At 38.5% G+C, this 25,801-nt stretch overlaps 1 protein-coding gene across 2 annotated transcripts in view; it reads left to right on the top strand.

Annotated features, from left to right (window-relative positions):
* Positions 1–25,801, top strand: part of RGPD4 (RANBP2 like and GRIP domain containing 4) — a 34,186-nt gene that overhangs the window by 2,112 nt on the left and 6,273 nt on the right. Inside the window, exons 2-23 of one of the 2 annotated variants that reach the window (XM_075713565.1) lie at positions 474–541; positions 1,020–1,131; positions 2,056–2,208; positions 3,048–3,278; positions 3,709–3,854; positions 5,288–5,480; positions 6,218–6,308; positions 7,159–7,368; positions 7,885–8,063; positions 8,157–8,332; positions 8,645–8,768; positions 9,151–9,312; positions 9,651–9,788; positions 9,879–10,025; positions 10,507–10,689; positions 10,770–10,853; positions 11,348–11,486; positions 11,661–11,758; positions 12,299–16,880; positions 22,889–23,056; positions 24,507–24,599; positions 25,514–25,710. In XM_075713565.1, the coding sequence (XP_075569680.1) occupies positions 474–541; positions 1,020–1,131; positions 2,056–2,208; positions 3,048–3,278; positions 3,709–3,854; positions 5,288–5,480; positions 6,218–6,308; positions 7,159–7,368; positions 7,885–8,063; positions 8,157–8,332; positions 8,645–8,768; positions 9,151–9,312; positions 9,651–9,788; positions 9,879–10,025; positions 10,507–10,689; positions 10,770–10,853; positions 11,348–11,486; positions 11,661–11,758; positions 12,299–16,880; positions 22,889–23,056; positions 24,507–24,599; positions 25,514–25,710 (7,674 nt within the window). The remainder of the gene's footprint in view (positions 1–473; positions 542–1,019; positions 1,132–2,055; positions 2,209–3,047; positions 3,279–3,708; positions 3,855–5,287; positions 5,481–6,217; positions 6,309–7,158; positions 7,369–7,884; positions 8,064–8,156; positions 8,333–8,644; positions 8,769–9,150; positions 9,313–9,650; positions 9,789–9,878; positions 10,026–10,506; positions 10,690–10,769; positions 10,854–11,347; positions 11,487–11,660; positions 11,759–12,298; positions 16,881–22,888; positions 23,057–24,506; positions 24,600–25,513; positions 25,711–25,801) is intronic. The other variant, XM_075713573.1, reaches the window with a different exon arrangement.

Consider the following 25,801-nt stretch of genomic DNA (forward strand, 5'->3'; position numbering starts at 1 on the left):
AAACTGAGAATGACTTAGGTAGAAATTGCTTTTTCCTCAAGTATATTTAAGCAGTAGTGTCTGATGACAGTATGCTACAGCAGGGCTAAATGACAGATCTCTCTTGGTTTGTAGGATTTTTTGTTTTTTCTTTGCTACACTGCAACAAAAGAGATTACATGTAGCTGACCCCATTCTTCCACTCTCTTTAATCAGAAGTGTTTATGAAATGCAACGTGTATAAGGGCTTGTTGCTTGCTTTTTTTTGCCTAGTAGTCTTTGCTAATTACATGAAAAACTTAATCTTTTCATTCTTAATCCTACATCTTCCAAAAACAAACCCTTAAATACAAGGAGCGGATTTGAGCTAACTAGTTGTCAAATTCAGTCATTTAAAAGTATTCTGCATTGCTGAAAAGAAGGCTCACCCTATTGAATTATTTTAAAAGTACCGTACATCTAAAGAATGTTTGTTATGTTTTTTTCTCCTTCAGAAATCGATGAAAGGATTCCTCTTTGCTAAGCTGTATTTTGAAATAAAAGAATATGAGCTTGCTAAAAGGTAACCATGTTGATGTATGTTTGTTTTTCTGTTCTCTAAAGTGTAAGAGAAAAGCTAAAGGAATATGAGGTAGACCAGAGAAACAAAGATCAATACCATGCTGTTTCAAGGTAGCAGTAAATGTGGGTATTAAGTACTATTTAAATCTTTACAAAACAACAACTTAAAAGTAGTTATGTGTTACTGAAAAACTTATCTGATTGAAATGGCTTTTTTTTTTTCTCCATTGTATTGTGTAGTTTTTACTGTTTCTGTGATCCACTGCTTTTTTTTAATAAACGGAAATACTTGCTGGCAAGTAAGTAGCATCTGTACATGTAAACCAATGTTGCTTCCTACTTTAAGGTCCAGACAAGGTACCTAGAACAAAATATGTCTATACTTCCTGTATGGCAGATTCAGCTATCGCTATAGGTCAAGGGAGGGACTATTATTGAAAAATATTGGTCAAGCAACTGACTTTTTTTCCCTTCCATAGGTATATATCTACATACCTCAGCGTACAAGAGAGAGATCCCAAAGCACACAGATTTCTTGGACAAATTTATGAAGCTGAGGATAACACAGAAAAAGCTTTTGGGTGTTACAAGGTAAGTACTACACTGACTCCTAATGTTCTGCTTTATTCCTTTGTAAATGGACTTTTAGAATCCTGTTGTGCTGGACATTCTCAAACCCCTAGAAGAAAACGTGTTCCTGGAAAAACTGTATTATTTATACACATTTGACAATGGAAAGCATATGAAGCCCTGCAGAGGAGATTCTTCACTGATATCACTTGCTTCAGTAGTATATTTTTAAGCTGATTCTTTGGTTTTTGTTTTGGACTTGATCTGTGTTGCTGTGTCCTGTTAAATTCTTCTTGTGTCATACGCTGCCTTTTGGACTAAGGATCTGTGACTGTTGTAGAATTCCTTAATGTGGACTGTGATGACAACAGGAATCTAGTTGCTACTAGAAGACTGTAGGCCTAGTGGGGTTTTTTCTTTGGTTGGTTTTGGACGGGGTGGGGGCAGAAGGGAGGGGTAAATCTAGTTTTGATTCAGCAAGCATATAAATGTCATTCCCAATCGGAATGTCTTTTTTCTGGTTTTGGGGAGGGAGATGATGTGCTCAGAAGTCTGGTTGCCAACACAGCTCTGTGAAGTGCTATCATTCTTCGTTTAAGAAACTGTGTGTCTTAACTATGTTTTTGAAAGTGTCCACATCTGGCTAGACTAGAGGTCCTTATAGTCCTACTGCTTGTGTATAGCAGCAGCTAGTGGTAGATGCAGAGGAGCTGGCTTTTGCATTATTTCTCTCATGCTCTTCTGAATTCCAGCAATTGTATCTGGGTGCTGTAAACTATTGGTGGCATTTAGAAAGGCTTTTCTTAATATATTCTGTATTGATAGATCTAACTAATTTGAATCGCTGGGTCTGTTTGTGGGGGGATAACTTTCTTTCCTGGTCTATATGGATCATAAGATCAAGTTACTTTTTTTTAACTCCTGTGTGTGCATGGTGAAAACTAGCGTTCCGTGGAGTTGAACCCAACACAGAAAGATCTTGTATTGAAGATTGCAGAGTTACTATGCAATAACGACGTTACTGATGGAAGAGCAAAATACTGGGTTGAGAGAGCTGCTAAGCTCTTCCCTGGGAGTCCTGCTGTTTACAGGTTGAAGGTAAATTCCAAATTACCTCTGTTTTGTGGCTTAAAGAAACTTTCAGCATCTGACTGGAGTGCTTTTTGTATGTCACCTCATGCAAAACTCTTCCTGGCTAAATTATTTTAGAATCTTTAATATTAAGTCTGTTAGGTATTACTTTCTTTGCAGTCTGACATTTTTGTCTAGCTTTCAAGAAAGCTGCAGGCTTTCATACCCTTTTTAATGTTTCAAGGTTAATCCTCTTCAAAAATGCGGAGAAACTCTGTTAGTTATCACAACTGAGAAGTTAAGACTAGATAGGCACTAGCACTACTTGATCTTCCTATTGTGCCACTGGCAGGAAGGTAGCAGGCCTGTGAACTCAGGCTTTCTTGCTCTACACTGCTTTTTTGTTTTTAGATCTCTACTATGATCAACTCTGCAGAATGTGAGAAATGCTGTAATTCTCAAATACTGTGTAAATGCTTTCAGTCATGCAATCTCACTTTTGCACAGGTATATTAATTTTGTGTAGCTAGGCAGCAACCACATTGAAGTCTTAAGATGTCTGATTTTTTTTTAATCAAGGTAGTCTATGGCAGGGTATGCTGTCATTGAACCCAATGGTTTGACAAGCATTACTTAACGTTGGTAAGAGGCAAATTCTTCTGAGGATTTTCTTCTATGATAGTTATCTCCATTTTTAAATATTTGAGTATTTCATCAAACTTTATGTAATACCTGAAAGCTATTAAGAGTAGTGTAGTTTGAGTAACGTTGTCTACGTAGTGGAGGAAAGAAAACTGTTGGTACTGTAGTTGCTGAAAAGACTCGTGGGAAATGAAATATTAACATGTTGCCTTCATGTTCAACAGGAGCAGTTATTGGATTGCGAAGGTGAAGGTGGATGGAATCAGCTTTTTGACTTGATTCAAGCAGAACTTTATGCAAGACCAGATGATGTCTACATAAACATCAGACTAGTTGCGCTCTACCGTTCAAATAATAGATTAAGAGATGCTGTGCTCCATTGTCAGGAGGCAGAGAAGAAAATACCTTTGCAGTCAAGCTTGGAATGGTGTTCCTGTGTTGTAGAGACATTTGAGGTGTTTAATCGTATTTTGATCCTGTGATAGTCTTCCATATCTTTTTAACTGGTCTGTTTCTCTTAGTGTCATTACTCTGACAGCTATTTCTCAAGTGATTTAACTCCTTCAAATGCAAGTCTACTGAAACCAGTGGAATAACAAAATACTTCTTGGTTTTTTTAATTGGAATTTTCTCCCTAAAATTAAGCCTTATAGAGCTATTGAGTTTCTAACTTCAAAAGCAGAGTTAGATACAGCAGTTCCATTAGTGATAAAATTGCTCAGGCAAATAGTTTCCATGGAACTTTGCTGCTGAAGAATATGTTAAGGTCTCACCTGTGAAACTGGATTATACAGTAAATGCTACTAATATGTTTTGGAGAAGTACTGCCCTTGCCTTCATGGAAGAATGACTGTTCCTTATCCTGTGATGAACTTTCTTCTTTAGGAATATCTGGAATCTTTACAAGACTTGGAGTCTGATAAAAATAACTGGAGAGCTATCAAGAAAGATCATCTGCTGGCCTATTCCAGCTTTGTCAAAATGACACTTTCTTCTAGAGATGTTCAGGAATGCAGAGAGGCACTTGAAAGGTACTGTTTTAACTTTCCTGTAGTAAAAAAGAAAATCTCTGAGAATTGTTCTTTTTTTTTTTTCTGGGTCACAGAACGTCTGCCAAGCTTTGATTTCACTGCTTGTTTGTGGATGGGAGAGGTGATTCTCTGTACTAGCCACTAAGAATGGTTCTTACTGGGTTTGAACCCCAAGCTGTCTTTTCACTGAGATGCAAGCCGTGTTTGAATAGTCAGCACACAGCCATGGAGAAGATTCACTGGTATCTTGGGTCAATTAACTTTGTACCTTCTTTCCCTTCAGTAAGAGAATGTTGGTCTGTACTTCAGCAATTGATTAATCCAGATTTCCCAGGCAATTAAGAAAAAAAACCCCAAACCACCTCTTGTCCTGGTCATTTTGTTCTAAACTAACACAACACATAATGGAATAATTAGGAACTTTAGGTATGTAGTATAATGGGGAAGGATGAAGCTGCTTGTAGTAAGAACACTCTCCTTCAGGGAACACTGGTGGTGTTACAGGGCCAGCTAAGCCAGCTGACTTCAAGGCATACCATCTGTGGCACACCTTGGAGTAGTACAAAACCATGTTAGTAGTCAACGTATTGATTAGAATCTGTGTTCCTTTCTTGCTGTTATCTTCCCTCCCTTACTGGCTTTTATTGATTTACTTTTGTTCCTCAATTATGCAATGGCTGTTATATTGTGTTTGGTAAAACAATATTCTTCAGTCTGTTAATCTTGAATGAGTATTTGAAGCAGTACAGACAATGAATGAGGAATACTTAACGCCCAAGTATGTTTTATTTTCTTTTTGTCCTCCAACATTGACCAAAACCATCTTGGGTTTTCTGCTGCCATTTTATTAGAGCCTTTCAAGGTGATTACATCTGAAGCACTTGCAGATCATGGCAATGCTAACAGCCATTATGGTTTTGTCAGGTAACTGAAAGAGTGTTTTAACTGTTTTCTGGAAAGCCTCTCCTGAGTGGGGGTTGTGTACTAGCATACAGCTACTCAGATTTCTACAGTACCTTCTGTTTTTGAAGAACCCGTCTAGCTGTATTTTGGGCCTTTCTGATGAATGAAGGAAAGGGAAGAGCAGAGTGACTGGTGCCTCCTGCATGTCTCTAAATCTGCAGTAGTGAACAAGTTTATCCATGTGGTTTGGGAGAATAGTTTTGAAAGCAGCTGTGCAAAGATGTGCTGAAAAAGACTGTAAATATCTGGGTAGTAATTAATATGTTTTACTTTGATAAACTAAGTAGAGAGCTTTGGGAGTTTGAGATTATTATTGTACTTTCTAGTGCAACTAAGGTTTAAGCAACAGAGACAGTACTAACCATTGACTCATGAAGTTACTTGATTCACAGTTAAATAACATCAACCAAAGCCATCTGCTATAGCTTTCACCAGGACTCTGTTTAGACTGAGTCTTCTCTACGTTTTAGTTTTGATCGTGTGCTTCAGTCAGTGAAACCGTATGTGAATGGGGCTGATGAGTTGTCTCGTACTTTTGTGGAAATGAAAGGACAGCTATACATGCATGCTGGAACTTTGCTACTGAAAATGGCCCAACACAATGAGGCACAGTGGAGAGTTGTGTGTGAACTAGCAGCACTGTGTTATCTGATAAGTTTCCAGGTAAGTATTTTTTCAGTTTATGCCTTTAGTTGATGCAGTTCTTGAAATGTTCTTGCTGTAAATGTGTTGAACTCCTGTATTCCTGAGATGAATTAGTGTTTGGGTGCCTAAGGAAAGACTCCCTCCTCACTCACCAAACCTTACTCTTTCACAATTCTTTAAAAGGTTTCAGATGACATGAATAGGTAGAAGTGTATCTTCAGCTGTTTACCTTGTCAGAGTAACCCAATTCTTAAAGGCTAGAGAGTTTTTTTCCTACAGTATATTCCGTTTTCTGCAATACAGCTGAACATGTATGTTAAGTATTAGGCTTATTGCTATAGGGAGGGAAGGGGGATTAACTGAATAGATCCTATATACTTGTTGTGTAGACAGCAGAACTAAAAAATCAAGCTTAATTCTTTGCCTTATGAAGTAAAATTGATTGTCCTTTTTATGCTACTGCTTGCATTTAGGTATTACTTGCTGTTGTGAACATGTTACTTGCAATAATAATAATGTTACTTGCAATAGCTATAACTGCTCACCTCGGGGTTTTGTGTGTTTGGGGTGGGTTCCACACATCCCCACCCCACCACCCCCTGGGATATGTGCCATAGTACCTTCAGAATGAATTACTATTTTTTTTGTCCTGTAGTTTTCTAATGCTAAAAAGAAGCTTGTTTCCTAATTTGTAAGACTAAATGATCTGCTCTTATTGTGAAAAAGCTGTAACAATCCTCTCCTTCCTTCACCAGGTTTCTAAACCAAAGTCAAAGCTAATAAAGGGGGATCAGACTGGACAAGATGTGCTAGAAATGTTGGCCTGTGATCGAAAAAGCCAGTCTGGTAATAAGAATAGCTACATAGTTCCATTTTAGTGTTACACATAGTTACTTTAAGAGCTAAGTGATTTGTTAAAGAACACATTTGTTATCTTGAAATATAATGTTAACATTTCACTATGCAATAAAATGTTCTAGATTCTGACTACACATGTAAAAGAAAACAGTAGTTTGATCCTGACACCTGAATTTTTTTTTCCTCTTCTTCAGCATGCTAGTAGAACACATTCTCTTTTTTCAAGAGTGTCTGGTTTTCTGTTTGCCTCTCCAGCACACTAAGATAAAAATCTAACTTTTATGGTCTCTTAATCTACTGGAAATGGTTTCTGCTTGCTGATACTATTGTGCAAATATTGTTAGACTCAAGAGGAAAAGAAAATGTTGCTGTTTCCCTGTCCTTTCCATCCTCTTGTTCACCAGCTTTGCTCTTTTTGCTTCTAAGTATAGACGTTTTTTCAGTCTGTGAACTCTTGCAGGGCCTAGAAGAAAACAAACGAACCCATTAGACATCAGGTTCAATTGTTTCAGGATGGATTTTGATAAGTATTGTATTACAGCTACTTATTTTAAGGACAATTGTTATGCCCCTAGAATAGTAATAAGTAGTTGGCTTTGTTTTCCCAAAGAACTGGAATTACAAATGCCTTGGGATTGTTGACACTAAAAGCTTGGAAAGCCGATGTGCTGGAACACTGACCTAATTACAGGGAAAGCATAACTTAACAATCTGTAGGTTTCGTAAGGGGAAATCCTGATTCCCACCCAGCCTTCAGTAGCAAGAACAGTCCAATGTATCAGGTGTTAATTTCTTTATGTTCACTGCTTTATGTGAAGTGACACCTTTTGTTTTCTAGGTCATATGCTGCTGAACTTAAGCCATGGCAAGCAAGACTTCTTTAAAGAGATTGTGGAGTCTTTTGCAAACAAGAGTGGTTTGTTTACATTGTTCGATAGCCTGTTTGAGAGTGGAGCTTCTAGAGAGAGATCTTTTATTGGCACGGATGATATTGGAAATGTCACTACACAAGCACCAGTGCAAGTGGAACTTAATAAATATGATATTGGTAAGAGGTGTTACTTTCTGAAACTCAACACACCTTTCTGTACCAGAAGCTGTTCTACAAATACTTCATATTGCAACAGAAGACAAATACCTGGAATAGCTGCCCAAGCCACCCTAATGTCCTAGGCAAGACTTAGACTTCACTGCAAAGTAAAGAAGTGCTTCTTGAATAATTCGTTAAAGATTTTGGAGAAGTAAATAGGTTTGCTAAAAATAGTCACTTATTGGACTGAATATGGTGAGGATGGAAGTGAAAGGAAATCTGAGAGTCACCCCCTGAGAAGCTGAAGGGGTTGATGGCTTGAGCACTCAGATGAACCATCTACTTGATATGTTTGGCTAATTTGAAGTTTGTAAAATCTTTCATAAGTAAAAGTTGGAATCTTGATCCTCATTGGTCTGCCAAGTATCTTTGGCTGCTCTGACAGAGTGAAATGTGAAACCCATCTTTGATCAGATACAAGTCTTGCTGACTTGTAGGAAGTTGACATCTGCATCCAACTTTGTTTTTGCATAGGTGCTGTTCGAATGCACAATGGCAGTCTCCAGCACCTTGTGTGGCTTGGCTTGCAGTGGAACTCTATGTCAGTCTTACCTCCAGTGCGCAAATGGTTAAAACAGATTTTTCACTTGCCCCAAGAAACATCGAGGCTTGAGACAGATGCTCCTGAATCCATTTGCCTATTGGACCTTGAAGTAAGTAAACTTTCCAAGTTCTTAAATGTACTATACAACTTAAGTTTTTTGGTATTTAATACACCTTTTATTTATTCATTTTTACAAAAACAGGTATTTCTGCTTGGGGTGGTATTCACTAGCAACTTACAATTGCAAGAGAAGTTTAATTCTCACTACCGTGTACATCAGCCTCAATTCTTACCACTACCGGTGTGCAAACAGCTCTATACCGAAAAGCAAAGATCCTGGTGGGATGCCGTTCGTACTCTTGTTCAGAGAAAAACAATGTAAGGCTTTTTTTCAGTTTGGAAATGTTTGACCAAGCCTTTAGGCAGCTTCTGCTACAGCAGCTTGGATTGGTCCCAATAGATTCTTGTAAAATTAAATTTTTTTTCTGATGTATTTTGGACTTTGAAGCTTTGTTGTAGTAAGGACTTGATACACTTGAAAGATTTCTAAAGATTTTAATTTCTAACAATGCATTTCTAAACTAGAGGCAGTTAGGACTAAAACTGTGGGCTATATTCATCAAGCAAATGACATGTATACCCTATTTTTTATCTGTTCACTAATCAACGAATGTTTCTTCTGATATTCAGACCAGGAACAGCAGCAAAACTGAGGCTTATCGTACAGCATGGAATAAGTACTCTGCGAACACTGGAGAAGCACGGCCTTCAACCTGCCTTAATTATACACTGGGCAAAAAGCCTGCAAAAAACAGTAAGCTGAGATTATTTTTAAATATGTAGAAGCTGAGGTGTTTTTCTCTCTTATTTTTCCAAACTATAAATGGGGGGGGGCAGGGGCAGGGGGGGGTGGTAGGAAATCAGATGAGAATGTATTATTGAGAACTGTTGTGTATTTTGTTGGACGAATTAGTTGCTCTAGTCACCCTATAAAGTACTCTGTCTTAAACTGTAGTGTTATTTTCTACGTGTATGTTACTTTAGCTCTTGAAATAAATCCCCCAAGGTTTATCTCAGGTGTCAGAGAAGCACTCTTGGAACTTTTCGAGAAAACAGGAGAAGGATATGTATTGAATAGCATTTTGACTTAAATTTTTTTGAAATAACATGTGCTTCTATTCCCTTTTCTTCACCAGGGCATTAGCCTTAACTCCTTCTATGACCAGAAGGAATACGTTGGACGTAGCGTCTACTACTGGAAGAAAGTTTTGCCTATGCTGGAAGCTATCAAAAAGAAGAGGAGTATTCCTGAACCTACTGATCCTCTCTTCAAACACTTCCATAGTGTAGACATTCAGGTACAGCTTGACTAAGCCAACGTTGAAGTAAGAGAGTGTCTATGTCAGAAACTTACGTAGTTGTGGGATTTCTCTCTGCATTGTACAACTCATGTTGTTATTACTATAAAACTGTTAATAATGCGATTTGGTAGTATTGTTGTATGATAAAAGGGGAAAAAAATCTCTCCTTACAACTTTATTCTTACCTTTAAAACTGTGTATACGATTGAAAGGCCCTGAACACCCTTCGTACCAACTTTCTTTCAAAAGTATTTTCCCCGTATTATAGGAAGAAAAATAATAATGGATGTGTCATTCCACTGTTAGTGAAAGACAACCCATACCTGTCTTTGTAGGTCTTTCAGGTTGCAGCGTACGAAGAAGAGGCACATATAGCATTTGCGATGTTGGATGCAGTTGATGGCAAAACTGATGATGCTTTATTAGCATTTGCAGCTATTGAGAATGTGGTTTCATACTGGAATCTCGCCATGGTAAGTTTATAAATTGCATTACCCCAACATGCTTTGCTTTATTCAGTTGCCTTCTGACTGATCTTAATTAATCTGTGTCCTGTTCTCTAGATCTTCCAGAGAAAGGCAGAAGAGATTGAAAATGATGCCATGCTGCCAGAAGAACAAGAAGAACACAAAAACTATCTTCTTAAAAGCAAGTATTATCTAATGAAGATCATTGAGGAAAGCTCCTCAGATGTGTCAGTAACTGAGAAAGTAAGTAATTCTTGCTTTAAAAACTTGTTTCAAGAGATGCTTTGGTTACTGTTTCAAAGTGAAACTGTTTGCATTTATGTTAGCTTTTTTACACCAAGCTTTGCATTAAGGCAAGTTAAACTCATTTCTTTGCTCAAGTCAAATAACCTGCTTAACACCAGTGGGTTGATAAACTCTGGGTAACTTCTGTAACCTACCAGATCATGCAATATTCTGACTACTCTGTGGATGAAAGCTTTAATATAAAAAAATAGGTCTTCCCGCTATCTTTTTAAGAAGGTCAATAATTTGAAAAAAATAGATTTAATGTTTGTATGAATTGTTTTCTTACATTAATCTTAACAGATTAGAGCTTTGCTGAAAAAAACGAGTATTTGTGTAACGAAAGCCTTGTGAATTGTTCAGCCAGGATTTTGAATGTAGTCTGTCTTGTTCTGAGGGAGAATTGCAATCATGACTCATGTTTCAAATAACTTTCTAGCTGCCGGTGTCTATTGAAACTGTGAGGGAAATGCTAGATACAGTGATCCAGGAACTTGGTGAGAATGATGAAGAGGGAAGTCCTGCCTTCAGAAATGGTCTGTCACGAGCTGTAGATTCAGAGATGAAACATTCCACTCCGTCACCAACCAAGTTCTCTCTTTCACCAACTAAGAGCTACAAGGTATATTAACCAGCTGTTCTTTCAGGGAATTGTTACGTTTGAATAAAAATTTGTAAAATTCAATTAACTTTTTTTTCTAGTTTTCTCCTAAAACTCCTCCTCAGTGGGCAGAAGATCACAAATCTATACTTCAAATGATCTGTCAGCAAGTGGAAGCTTTAAAGGTAAACAATTTTGTCACTCTGCTCAGTGAAGAACAGTTGGCCTTTTAGTTATGGTAAGGACTTAGTGATAATAGCACAGGCTAACTTACTGTTCCTAGACTACTGCTTAAATCAGTGGAATCATCTTCTGTAAACATCTGTCTAAAATGAGTGCAAGAGTAAAACTTTTTGCTTAAAACCTCTTATTTGGGACTTGGGCAGGGGTGCAGAGGCAACCCTTCTAAGGACTGTATGCAGAAAGAGTTCTGCTTTCATCAGCTTGGTTCTTGCCCACTTGGCTCTGTTTTTAACTTCTGGCTTTAGAACACAGTCTTAGTACTTTGTACTGCATGGGCAGATCTTGGATGATTCTGGCAGATACCTCTTTATTTTTGTTTTCTGAGCTTGAATGTGCTTTTAAATAGCAAAAGGGTAGGGACTGTTCCTTATGTTTTCTTCTACAAATACATGTGTAATACATACTTATACTCTTGGTTGGCATACTGTCTTGACAGAATGAAATGCAAGAAATGAAACTTAATAATTCCAACTCAAATGCATCATCTCATCGGTGGCCTGCTGAAAGCTATCCAACAGATACAATGTCAGAGAGTTATCAGAGAGCACAAAACCTTCATGAAGCTCCATTAACAGGTAAGTTGCTGCTGAATCTTTATCTAAATGCTTAGCTAAACCAAGTAAGACTTTTGGAAATATTGCAGAAATGTTTTAATGATTCACAAGTAAAAACTGATGCCTGGGAAGAGTCCATTCAAAACAACAACAAAAAAATCAAGTATAAACTGTTTTCCTGCTGTTCCTTTTTAGTTGCTACCACTGGCCCATCTGTTTACTACAGCCAGTCACCTGCCTATAACTCTCAGTATCTTCTCAGAACTGCCGCAACCAATGTAACACCAACGAAGGTGAGAACAAATCTATCTACCTAAGCTACTTCCAATGATCTGCTGAAAATGACTGCTTTTGATTCTATATGTAGTTGGATGTAATTGCAGTTCCTTATGTAGAATTTGGTAAACTTGGACTGCTAGGGATAAACTGATAATTTAACTTTCTACCTAATTTTTGGGATGTGGGGTTTGGGTGGAAAAGCCAGCAAAATATGTCTGTAATGTGTTAGTACATGTCCCCTGCAGGGTACGTGTGATAGCACTTAATTTCACACCCCCACCCCCTGCCAAGTAGATGGCAAAAGAGAATAGGATTTTCAAAGCTTTTTTCATAAAAAAACCTTCTCATCTTGTGCCCCTTTTTCAGTCCTTGTTTTGAGATGCCCTTCAAGATTTAAACTGCTCAGTTTTAAGGTAAAATAAGTTTAGATTTAAACTCATATGAAGGTATGCACTGCTCTTAAGAGTGTATGTTATGTAGGCTTCAGCATGTTAAGACTTTGTCTTCTATGTTACCATAATAAGCAAAGCAATTGTCTCCTGCTTTTTCTTTAGGCTCCTGTCTATAGTATGAACCGACTTACACCTCAGCAACATATATATGCTTATCAACAACCAATGCATACACCACCTCTGCAAAACACTTCTGCTTGTATGTTTTCCCAAGAAATATACGGCGCACCTCTGCGTTTTGATTCTCCTGCTCCTGGACTCATTTCTCCTCGTACGTGTGATGATTACTACAATTACAGTGTTCCACAGGCAAGCACAAATCCACCATTGCCTGAACCAGGCTATTTCACAAAGCCTTCAGTTGCACCACCGACTTTAAAGCCCGCGGAATCAAAAGTGATGGAATTTTCGAAACCTAAATTTGGACAGCCAGGAACAGCAGACGGATCAAAAACATCTCTGCCAACACCAGCACAGTCAAGTCAGCCAACAACTTTTAAATTCAACACTAACTTCAAATCTAATGATGGAGACTTTACCTTTTCTTCTCTTCAAGTTGCAACACAGCCTGCTAATGCAGCTTTTAATAGCAGTGAAAGCCTCTTGGGTCTTCTGACATCTGATAAACCTTCACAGGATGATAGATACATTGAACAAAAACCAGTTAATGATCACACAAATAATCAAAGAAATGTCTTCAATTTTGGCAATAAACATATTTCAGACATGTCTTTTAGAGAAAACATGGCACAAAATGCACACAAAAACCTGGGTTTTGAGAAGAGTGATATGTTTAGCGTCCAAGAACCAAGCAAGCCTGTATTTATGACTTCAAATTCGGATTTGGCCAATAGAAGTCATGAAACAGAGGGAGGAAGCACCCATGGTGGAGATGAGGATGATGATGGTCCTCATTTTGATCCTGTGGTGCCACTGCCTGACAAGATTGAAGTAAAGACAGGTGAGGAAGATGAAGAAGAATTCTTCTGCAACAGAGCCAAGCTCTTTCGTTTTGATGCTGAATCGAAAGAATGGAAAGAAAGGGGTATTGGAAATGTGAAAATACTGAAACATAAAGTATCTGGCAAATTTCGTCTCTTAATGAGACGGGACCAAGTGCTGAAAATCTGTGCTAATCACTACATAAATACTGATATGAAATTAACTCCAAATGCTGGATCTGATAGGTCATTTGTATGGCACGCTTTAGATTATGCAGATGAGCTGCCAAAACCAGAACAGCTTGCTATTAGATTTAAAACACCTGAGGAAGCAGTGCTTTTCAAAAGTAAGTTTGAGGAGGCACAGAATATTTTAAAAACCTTGGGATCAAATGTTGACACATCCATGACTCAGAGTAGTGGGACTGCAAGAGAAACAACAAATCGAGACACCAAGGAGCCTAGCAGATCCTCTTCTGGGACCCTGAACTTTGGCTTTCAGTTTCCGAAAGATGGGGTGAGCAGTGAATCTGATAGCAAAAGCAGCCTTACAGCTTCATCAACTGTGTCTGGCCCTACCACTTTTTCATTTGGAAAGGAAGCCGCACAAACCTGTTCTGGTGAGTTTGGGCAGCATCTCTTGAAGAAGGATCAGTGGGAGTGTAAAGTATGTTTAGTTCCAAATGAAGCAGTTGCAAAGAATTGTGTATCATGTCAAAGTCCAAATCCAGATATGTGGGAAACACATGCCACCCCATTAGCTGACTCTGCTGCAAGTTTCAAAGCCAGTGGTAGCACTGTGCAGGACAAATTTGGATCTGCTTTTGCTAAAAAGGAAGGTCAATGGGACTGCAGTGTCTGTTTAGTAAGAAACGAACCCACTGCCTCCAAGTGTGTTGCCTGCCAGAATCCAAACAAAACTAATACAGCGGTATCTGGTCAACAAACTTCCTTTAAATGTGGCCAAACAATTGCTCCAAAGGCTATTCAAAATGACTTGGGAACTGCTTTTTCTAAAAAAGAAGGTCAGTGGGACTGCTCTGTATGCCTAGTCCGAAATGAAGCAAAAGATGTTAACTGTTGTTCTTGTCAGAATCCTAACTCACAAAGTCAACCAAATGTGCCTACTCCTATTGTTCAGGCATCCCCTGCTCCCATTGCTGATGCAAGTAAGCCACAGAAAAATGGATTTGAACGGCTTTTTGCTAAAAAGGAAGGGCAGTGGGATTGTAGTGTTTGTCTTGTGAGGAATGAAGGCTCTTCACCAGCCTGTGTAGCCTGCCAAATACCGAATCTATCTGGTAAGTCTGCTGGTGATGCTTCATCAACTCTTACTTCTGTCACGAAAAGTAAATTATCTGAACCTGATGGAGGACAGTCGGGAACAGTCTTTAAGTGTGATTTCTTAGAAAAGTCCTTTAAGCTTGGTCATGCTGAGGAAGGCAAGACACCATCTTTTATATTTCCAATTCCTTCTGATACTGAAACAAAGTCTGCAAAGGAAGGATTTAGCTTTTCAATGCCAGTGCCTACAGCCAGATTTAAATTTGGGATACAGGAGCCTAGTAAAAATACCGCTAAGAAAGATGAGCCATCCAAAGAGTGTACACCTGGCAGCTTAAAAAGCATTGATGAAAATGTCAAAAAGGAACAGTCTTCAGATAGCGGAATTTCATTCACGTTTCAAGAATCAGCAAAAACGGAGAAAGGTGACTTTGTTTTCGGGCAAAATAGCAGCACTTTGACTTTTGCCGAGCTTGCAAAAAGTACTCACGGGGAAGGCTTTCAGTTTGGCAAAAAAGACCCTAACTTCAGCTTTTCATCTGCACATGAAAAGCCTTTGTTTTCTTCACAGGATTCTAAAATAGATCACAAAGCAAACACATCTGCTGACCTTGGCGAGAAGGATGATGATGTGTATAAGACAGAGGACAGTGATGATATCCATTTTGAACCTATAGTTCAGATGCCTGAAAAAGTAGAACCATTTACAGGAGAGGAAGATGAGAAAGTGTTATACTCCCAAAGAGTAAAGCTGTTCAGGTTTGATCCAGAAACAAGCCAGTGGAAAGAACGTGGGGTGGGCAACCTGAAGATTCTTAAAAATGAAGTTAATGGCAAAGTAAGAATATTAATGCGGCGTGAGCAGGTACTGAAGGTGTGTGCAAATCACTGGATAACAACAACAATGAACTTGAAACAGCTGTCTGGCTCAGACAAAGCATGGATGTGGATGGCCAATGACTTCTCTGATGGTGATGCAAAGTTGGAACAGCTGGCGGCAAAATTTAAGACACCAGAGCAGGCTGAGGAGTTCAAACAAAAGTTTGAAGAATGTCAGAGGCTACTACTAGATATACCACTGCAGACACCCCATAAACTTGTTGATACAGGTAGGACAGCTCAACTTATACAGAAAGCAGAAGAAATGAAGTGTGGCTTAAAAGATCTCAAAACATTTCTGACAGATGACAAAACTAAACTGTCAGAAGAGGAAAATGTAAACTCTGCTGGTGCCAGCAGTACCTCTGATGCGGTTATAAAGCCGCATGCTGAAAGTACTGGGCCTACTCTGGAATGGGATAACTATGACTTGCGTGAAGAAGCATTGGATGATAGTGTAAGTAGTTCTGTATATGCATCACCTCTTGCAAGTAGCCCTGTAAGGAAAAATCTGTTTAGATTTGGAGAGTCTACCACAGGTTTTAGTTTCAGCTTTAAGTCTGCCTTGAGCCCGTCCAAATCTCCTGCCAAACAGAACCAGAGTAGAACATCAGTAGGTACAGATGAAGATTCTGATGTTACTCAAGAAGAAGAGAGAGATGGGCAGTACTTCGAACCTGTGGTACCTCTGCCTGACCTCGTAGAAGTGACCAGTGGTGAGGAAAATGAGCAAGTTGTTTTCAGCCACAGAGCTAAGCTCTACAGATATGACAAAGATGCTAATCAGTGGAAAGAGAGAGGTATTGGGGATATCAAGATATTACAGAACTATGACAACAAACAAGTCCGTATAGTAATGAGAAGGGACCAGGTACTAAAACTCTGTGCCAATCATAGAATAACACCAGATATGAATATGCAACAAATGAAAGGATCCGATAGAGCATGGGTGTGGACTGCATGTGACTTTGCAGATGGGGAAAGGAAAGTAGAGCTTCTAGCTGTGCGATTCAAGCTCCAAGATGTTGCAGACTCATTCAAGCAAATTTTTGATGAAGCAAAGCATGCCCAAGAGAGAGACACACTGATAACACCTCTTTCTTCTCGTGCCAATACGCCGAAGGAATCTCCGTGTGGTAAAAATGCTGTAGCTGTATTAGAAGAAACTACCAGAGAAAGAACCGACCTCAGCCATGGTGATGATACTTCTGATGTAACTGTAGAGGTCACAGAGGTGTCAAACACTTCTGAAACACCAACAAAAACAGTGGTTTCTCCTCCAAAGTTTGTATTTGGATCTGAATCTGTCAAGAGCATTTTTAGTAATGAAAAGTCAAAGACATTCACGTTTGGAAATACTTCAGCCACTGGTTCTCTCTTTGGCTTCAGCTTTAATCCTCCAAGAAAGAGTGAAGACCATATTCCAGTGTCTCAGAACACAGCGGAGAAAGAACTGGAAGTCTCTGGACCACCAAAAAGTTCTAGTACTCCTCAGAAGCCTCTAGACAGCAAGGTAGACAACTTGCCTACTTCAACACAAGATGGACCCTCTAACTTCTCATTTAGAAATCTCGAAAAAGGTGAGTGTCAGCTGAACTCGTAATTTATTCAACTACGCAACTTATTAAGCAGTCATCTCTATGCTATTCATTACTCTGTCTCGTTAATATGTAGTTTCAGTTCTAATCCACAAGTTCTCAAGAGTTTCAACTAAAGGAATGAATTTTAAGTCATTATTTTCATACTAAAAATGAAAGTGTGTGATGCAGGATGGAGTTTTGTTGATTAGCGAGAAAGAGGATTTCAGGTAGGAGCTATAACTCTGTGAAGTGTACCTGAATCTCAGGCTTAAGTGCTTAAAGAACGAGCTGTGGATGCCCTTTTTGAGACTTAAATAGGTAGTTGGATTGGTAGTGTATGTACCTGGGGCTTTGCTCTGAGTGGTAAAGTGTGAGAACAGCAAATGTATGGTTCAGCTAAAATTTGAATTATCCCCATGGTTGTGCAGATAGGTATTCTAAAACTACTCTCTGTACGTTTTGTTTAAAGTCTTAATTATTGGCCTCCACAATTTCAGATGGGTAGCTTAAATAACACCAGATGTTAGCCTCTTTCCTTAGCCTGAAAAGAGGTCATGTCATTACATCCTTAGTTATACAGTTTCTGATACTGTCTGAAAAAGATGTGCCTGCAGAAGTTGTGGCTGTGACATGACCACTATAATGTGCTGAAGTGTCTTTGTGAGAAGAATGGGATTTACTAGCATTTTAATGGTGGAGTACTTCTCTTTGAAGGCTTCATGTGCTGTTTCCCATCAGTGCAAGACTTTAATCAGTTGAACGTTCTTAATTTACATACTGTCTCAGAATTATGAAGACATAATCTCTGTTTATTAACTAAAGAATAATAAAGCGATGTGGTGGAACATGATTGCTGCAGTCTGTTCCTGTGGGTTGGATAAGCTTGCGTAGAATTAACAGATGAAACTTCCTACCATGAAATATGGCTATGGAATGCTTCCAGAACATAGATAAGTCTGTTGTACCCTTTTAAAATTCCAGGTAAACACTTACATCCAAACAATTTATTTTTTTAGGATTCAATTTTAGCCTTTTTAAGTCTAATCCAATGGCCTTTTGGACAAGCACATCTTCCTTGCAACCTGATAGTAAAGGTATTTACATACTGCACTGAATGTGTGATAAAAACACTTCAGCAGGCATGGACAGTAACCCAACTGTGGCAAAGCAGAGTTGGCTCAGTAATCCTTACAATTAACATGCATGCTAACAAGAGTACTTAAAACTGTGTGTCCGACTACTGTATTCGTCCTATTGGAGAATGTCTCTAGCCTTTAGTATATTAATAGGAGCTAGCACAACTGATGGCCCTGTTTAAGCTTTTAGCTTCCGTTTGCCTTATTTTCTGAGGACATCTGCCTTGCACTTCTCTGTCACAGTTTTACTGAACATGCACACTGGATCTCTAAAATTCCCCTTTTCTAAAGAAATTAAATTCTCCTGTTATTTTTAGAAAATACATCTCTTAGTACCTGAGGTCTTCCACTTCAGTGAAACACACTTGAAGGTCTCAAGACAGGTTATCCAGTAAAATGCTTGAATACATTTAGCCTCTCTGTTGGAAATGTTTAATTCAGTTTCCCGATTATCAATATGTTAACTACTGCACTTCTAAAGGAGTGCACAGAAATGGGAAAGCCAAGTCCTTAGCTACTGCTTATGTGTATATACTTCATGTATAATATGAAATCCACCTTAGCTGGTCAGAAAACTTTTCAGTAACCAATTTGTTTACATTCAGAACCTGTAACAAAAACTGTTATAGCTTATAGCTTGATTATATGTCATAACAAGATGTTACTAACAGTGCTTCTTGCAAGTATGCTTGCTGTAAGCACACTCAACTTACACAGTTCAACAGCATCTTAATTTTAAAAAGCAGATTTTTATTCTAGTCTTCACAAGACAGTCTTCTAACATTAGTGTCTTCCATTGCTTAAAAATGTCATTCCCAAAACCATTTTCCCAAAATTGTATTTCTAGAGAAGCTGTTCTTATTTAAACACTTGTCGCAGTTTAGCCCCAGCCAGCAGCTAAGCACCACGCAGCTGCTCGCTCACTCCCCCTACCCCGGTGGGATGGGGGAGAGATTCAGAGGAGTAAGAGTGAGAAACACTCCTGGGTTGAGATAAGAACAGTTTAATAATTGAAATAAAATGAAATGGTAATGATAATAATAACAATATAATTATGATAATAATAATATACAAAGCAAGTGATGCACAGTGCAATTGCTCACCACCTGCCGACCGATACCCAGACAGTTCCCGAGCAGCGATCGCTGCTCCCTGGCCAACCCCCCCCCCCCCCAGTTTATATACTGAGCATGACGTCATATGGTATGGAATAGCCCTTTGGTCAGTTTGGATCAACTCTTCTGGCTGTGCCCCCTCCCAGTTTCTTGTGCCCCTGGCAGAGCATGGGAAGCTGAAAAGTCCTTGACTAGCATAAGCAGTACTTAGCAACAACTAAAAACATCAGTGTGTTATCAACATTCTTCTCCTACTAAATCCAAAACACAGCACTGTGCCTGCTACTAGGAAGAAAATTAACTCTATTCCAGCCGAAACCAGGACAACACTAAACTCCTGTTCTGTATATATGAGCTGAAGTCTCCTGTTCTATGTTTTTAGGCATCCCTGTGCATGGAGTTTATTAACAATTCAGTTTCATTTTCATGATTCCATGTCCATAATGGGAAGTGATTAGGCATTCTGCACCAATGCATATATGCAAGAACTTTTGCTACCTCAAATTGATCCTGTTTTTATATTGGGGGTGTGTGAGGGCGGGTATGCGTGTACTTAAAACAAACAAACAAAATACTCCTTTCTGGTACTTCAGATTGTTCTTCACTTCTACTTTTCTGATAACTAGGATATGATTATATACTTAATGATTTATTTACAGTTGATAATTTCAGTGTAGCTTTTTGGTGGCTTTGTTTTGAGCTCTGACTTAATAGCAAATGACTTTTAAGAAGTCCTTTCTAAATTAGGTTTTCAAGCCTACCCGTGCAAATATAATCTGAGGCTTTCTCATGGTGAGTGGCTTCTGAGTTGTGCTAGAGCAACATTCAAAAGAAATTTAACCTTGTCATAGTTCTGCACCTCTATGCAAAAGTACTTAAGTTTTTCTCAAGTCAGGTCATAGGTTTTTTATGAATGCTTTACAAGTCTGAATCAAAGTTATGTCAATTGCATGTTATGGTATCAGTTACATGCATTATGGTTTAATCTTTGGTGCTTTTCTTTTATATCCAGAAGATCTTTATTGATATATGCATGAGAAAAAAATATCAGCATGGTGACTAGCTAGATATTTAGGCCTACCTGGTCTTCATGTCAGTTGAAACAAAGGAAAAATATAATACACCAGTGAAAAGAACTGTTGTGCATGGTATTGTTCTCTATTTTGTTCCTTCCATACACTAACAATGTTTTGGGTGGATTTTTTCCCCTGAATAGAAAGTTCTATTATCACAAAGCCAACAGTCTTTTAAGAATGTTGTATGTATGCATGGCTCTTTGTTTTTGTGGCTGCCTGTGAAGATACATTTAAAGTGTTTGCAGCATTTTTTAATAAGAAAAGTTAACTTTCTTGTGGGGGGAGGGTGAGTAGAAACTGACTAACTGAACATCTTGCTCAGTCTTAATATTCTGAGGGCAAATACATGTTGCAATCTTAATCTTTGTTGTTGAACCCTTTTGTCACTTTGAGTGGGTGTTTGGAACACTGACTCTTAATCCAGTGTTTGATAGATCAGTGTCATGGAGAACTTTACCTATGGATTAATTTGAAGTGACTTTTTAATGTATTTCTCTTATTCAGCTACTTTGCACAAAGGCTACTGAAAGAGACTGCATGATAATTCTTTGGCAATGCTGTCTGTCAAATACGATGGACTATATCCTCTGTTGCCAGGGTTTTCTAGCTAGCTTTATACTGCTTGGATTAAAGGAAGCTCACACTTTTTACCATCTACCTGACTGACTTTGGAAGATTTTGTTGTTGAAGATAAATTTTTGAAAATTCTCTAACCCTAAGGATAGCTGTTTTTTTGGTGTAACCTTTAATGATTGTAAGACTAAATACTCCACACTTAAACTTCTGTGGTGAACTTGGTGCAAACTTAGTCCAGTTGAGACGCCTGCTTAAGTAATCTGAGTGAATAAAACACATGGGAATATGCAGGATACCTACATATCTTCATAACATGGTACTAGATATACTCCTAATTCTTAAATCAGCTAGGATTTTTGCGTAAGATTCTGAGAAAATATATGAAAACATCTACAGCCTGCTGTCATGATATGAACTTAGAAATTTTCTGTTCCAGAATTTTATCCTACATTTACTTTATACAGGCTCAGAAGAGCTATTGAGATCTAAAAAAAAGTGAGCAAAAAGGGTTACTCTACAAGACTCTGTGGGCTGGTAATGGGTTTGAGCTATACTCTGGTATATGAATACCTGAAATGATTAACTTGTAATCAAAGGGAGAGTCAATTGGGGCAAAGGTTGGGGAGGGAACACTTCAAATTTAAGTCTTTATTTGAACTCATACTTTGGATTTTGCTTTTACTCTACTATTCTTTATATTTCTCTTAATCTGCTGGAAGATACTAGTGGGAAAACTACTTTTAAAAAGCAGATTTATTTTGTGTCTCAGTTGTGTCAGAGGATCAAGGGCTATGTCCATAAACATTACACTTCTCTCCTGTCTATTGCATGAGCAGGAAAATCGGTGTTCCTCAGGAACTGAGCAGTAGTCTGGTTCCTAGCTGAAGCTTTAGGTTCCCACTGAGTACATTGTGCCACAAACTTAGCAAATATTTTTCTAATGAAAAGAACTGAGCTTTTGAGAGCACCCTTCAAATTCTGCTGACTGGTTTAACTGGAGAATGTTAACAAGTAGGTTGACTTACTAAAGCAATCAAATTGTTCTTAGAAATAGCTGGATGTTGATGCATGGATATTGATGTGCTTATGGGGTAATTTTTTATAAATAGTTAACAATTTGTTTCTTGCACCTATACCCCCAAACTCCACCTCTCAAAACAACACTAAAACCCAACCCAAACAAACGAAAACCCAACCAAACAATACATGATGCTTAAACTGGTATATCCTCCCCCTTTGCTTCCGTTCTCTCCTAATAAACTCAAATCTTTGTTTTCAAATCTGTTTTTATAGCCATATTTTTTCTGCAGTTTGCTCTAGGGTGTGCTTTCAGCTTTAACCTTTGACTGTGCACTGTTTTATCAATACAAGTGGAATGGACAAAGTAATGTTGAAGGAGAGAGGAGAAAAAGCTTATATGATAAAATTGATAGTGGTATTTGTCCTTGCTGAAAAAGCTAGTTAAATAGGCTGAAAGCAGTATTTTTTGTTGTTCAACAAGATGGAACTAGAAATTACTTTACTTCTGTAACAGTAAAAGTTTCAGCAATGGCTGTTTTGGTAAATCGATATTAGCTAATAAAAAGCTCAGATTTCCCGTAGGCAATGTGAAATAAGTTCTATTCCGTTGCTGTTTAATATTTTCTAAACTTAAAGCACTTTTAAGCAATTCAACAGGACATGTTCCTGTAGACAACTTCACTTTTTTCAGGCCTGAAGTTTGCCTCTCCACCTCTAGAATATACCTATACCCCTCTTCTCCATAATTGTATTTTGTTTGATGTAAGGACTTAATTAAATAATCCTTGTAACAATATAAGATGCAGCCCTGCTTCTGTTCTGATACTTGAATTTCAAAGGCAATAGAACAGGATGTAGTTGGGCATGCAGGTTAAAATTTATTAAGTTTTAACAGGATGCTCTGTTCTAGCATCCTGTAACTTTGATTTTTGTTTCCTGGGGATCAGTGGAAAATGTGTAGGTTCCAAGTGTATTTCTAAATGCCTTAGAATTAATTCAGTTCTGTAATAATGGCATGTGGGGTTAATGTTATTCCCTGTTCTGAATTATTCAGTTTTAATGGTTTGTTCAATTTCTGTAAAAAGCTGAGAAGACGACAATGTCAGAAGATGATCTTCCATCTGATGAGGTTATAATAGTTTACGAGTTAACGCCTACCCCTGAACAGAGAGCTCTTGCTGGCTTTCTCAAGCTACCTTCAACATTCTTCTGTTACAAGAATAAGCCTGGATATGTGAGTGACGAGGATGATGGTAAGGAGTGCCAGAGTTGATCTTTGTGTTGCCTTTTTGTGGGGAAAGGGTGTAATACACTGACTGCACTGGTGCAGGCAGCCCCACCTCGACTGCTGTGTGCAGTTTTGGGCATCTCGATATAAGAAGGACATCAAACTATTAGAGTGTCTGGAGGAGGGCGACCAAGACGGTGAAAGGCCTCGAGGGCCAGACTTACAAGGAGTGGCTGAGGTCACTTGGTTTGTTCAGCTTGGAGAAGAGAAGGCTGAGGGGTGACCTCATCGCACCCTCCACCTTCCTCGTGGGGGGGCAGCAGAGGAGGAGGAGGAGGTGCTGATCTTCTCTCTCCAGTGACCAGCGATAGGATACCAGGAAATGGACTGAAGCTGCATTGGGGTGGGGGGGTCAGATTGGACATTAGGAAACGGATCTTCACCGAGAGGATGGTCAGTCACTGGGACAGGCTTCCCAGGGCAGTGGTCTCTGCACCAAGCCTGCCAGAGTCCAAGGAGTGCCTGGATGATGCTCTTAGTCATATGGTTTAGTTTTAGGTAGTCCTGTGAGGAGCAGGGAGTTGGACTCGGTGATCCTTATGGGCCCCTTCCAGCTTGAGATATTCTGTGATTCTGTGAATACCATCAGAACCAATAGATGCTCAAATATTTTTTGTTTGGACCGATGGGAAATAATCCTGTCCTTTTCCTTATGGCCAAAGATGTACATTTAGGTCTTCAAGACAGAATAGTACAATGGAGTTCCAGGAATGACTAAAGGGAATTTGTATTGGTGTCTTACGGGTGCTGATATTACCAGTGCAGTTTGTTAGGTAAGATTAAATAATTGGATGTTTGAGCCTAGTCTCATTTGAACAAGAGGCTTACTTCTGTAACTGTTTTTAGATACAAATAAATACAAGGCAGTCTTTATGAAAAAGGAACATGCTTAGGTTCCCTAAATGCTAGACTAATGGCTTATTTTTCTTCTAAAGCAAATTCCTAACTGGAAATATTTTATATCACATCTTATTGCATGCAACTAAATAACTCTTGATTTATTCAGCAGCAAATATGTTAAATGGAAGTTCTGAAGCATTGTATTCAACAGAAAATGGGAGAAGATAAGCCTGCTCCCACAAGTATCTGAGCTTGCTAGTTTTGATGTAAAAGATCTTCAGTCTTCCTTCCCAGTTCTGTTTAGTGGTGTTCTTAATAAAATCACTCAATAAGAAATGTGTTTTCTGAAAACAAAACCTGTGCCACACATCCGTAACAGTCTAGGCTGAGAAAAGCATCAATAGCACACTGAAGGTCATGTATGCAAAACAGGAAGTGAAAGCTTACTTGCTGACCTGTGGAACTCTTGAAACATAAGCAAAAATTATGCATGCTTGCTAGGCTTGTGAGTTGGAAGCAGATTTCTCTGTACTTAGAGGATGCCTGAGAACTTACACTTGTTTCCTGTATTTAAGATGAAGACTATGAAACAGCTGTTAAGAAACTTAATGGAAGACTGTATCCCAGTGATTCAGAAGAGAAAAAGAAATTGCAAGATCCTGTAAAAGGTGTGTCTTAAAACACAATACTTAAAAATTTCTTATATACTGAAACATAAGCTCTAAGTCTGAAGGACACTTGGGCACTGAGATTTATTTTATGTTTTCTGAGATAGTTTTTAGAAGCACTGATCCTGGGAGCAGAAAAGCTGCATCTCAAAATACAGCTTTAAGCTCAGTATGTTGAACTGTTAGTTAGCAGTAAAGTGATACCTGAATGGGAAATGTACATTTCATGTGGCATCTAAACAAGAACATCAAAGTGTTTTCCTACCTTGAGCTCCTTCTGAATATGAAGAATTCAGCTTGGCATGATACTGTACAAGATAAAAGTTGTCTGCATCTGTGAAAACTTGCTACTTCTGTAGATAGTCAATTTAAATTAAGCTTATGAGTTAATATTGTTCAATTAAAAAAAAAGATATTTGGTCTTCATACCAAAAAGTATAGGTGTAGAAGATTGAATTCGCTGCTTATGTTTATGTCTGCTTTGGCTGTGCCTCAGACTTCAGTGTTGCATAACTGAAAATCTGGGTAGATACTTCTAAAAGTGAAGTTTGGGGTTTTTTTGAGGATATGTGCTAGAAAGAGGTATATATTGAGCCATCTGAAATATGAGCAAATGCTGAAGGAAGCTAGTAGTAGTGACAGCTGCAAGACTGAACTCTTCATCATTGCATGGAAATTCTCTGATAGCAATAGAAAACCAAGTATGATGTACTGCCAATTCTACTCACCCCGAGTGGAGTTAAGTTAGTCTTCACTTCCACTGTTTAAACAGTAATGCTATTTGAAAAACTCTGGAAGTCTTACTTCAAGTTGCTCTGGCTATTTTGAGGTTATTTTCTAATGTAGGTGGCAAAAAATACTTTAGTATTTAGCTGCCTTCCCAGCTATTTTCCACTAATTTTTATTCTTTGCAGTAGGCATCACAGGAAAAAGTGAATTCAACAATGAAAAAGAATGTGTTACTGCTTGGGAAAAGAAACCAACTCCTGAGGACAAGGCTAAAGCAGAAACTCTGCAGGTTTCTTCTACATCTGGCTGTGGTGTCAGCAGTGATACTGAGGATGACAGTCCAGAAGACTTTCAAACAGAAGTTAAAATTCAAGAAATGAAAGTAAGAGCTAAATCTTTACTGAACTTCGTGTCATTAAACTTGTACAATTACTTCATATACGTGTGAGACTTTACATAGTTTTTACCTTGTG

The sequence above is a fragment of the Pelecanus crispus genome, chromosome 1 (assembly GCF_030463565.1).
Source record: "Pelecanus crispus isolate bPelCri1 chromosome 1, bPelCri1.pri, whole genome shotgun sequence".
Taxonomy (NCBI): domain Eukaryota; kingdom Metazoa; phylum Chordata; class Aves; order Pelecaniformes; family Pelecanidae; genus Pelecanus; species Pelecanus crispus.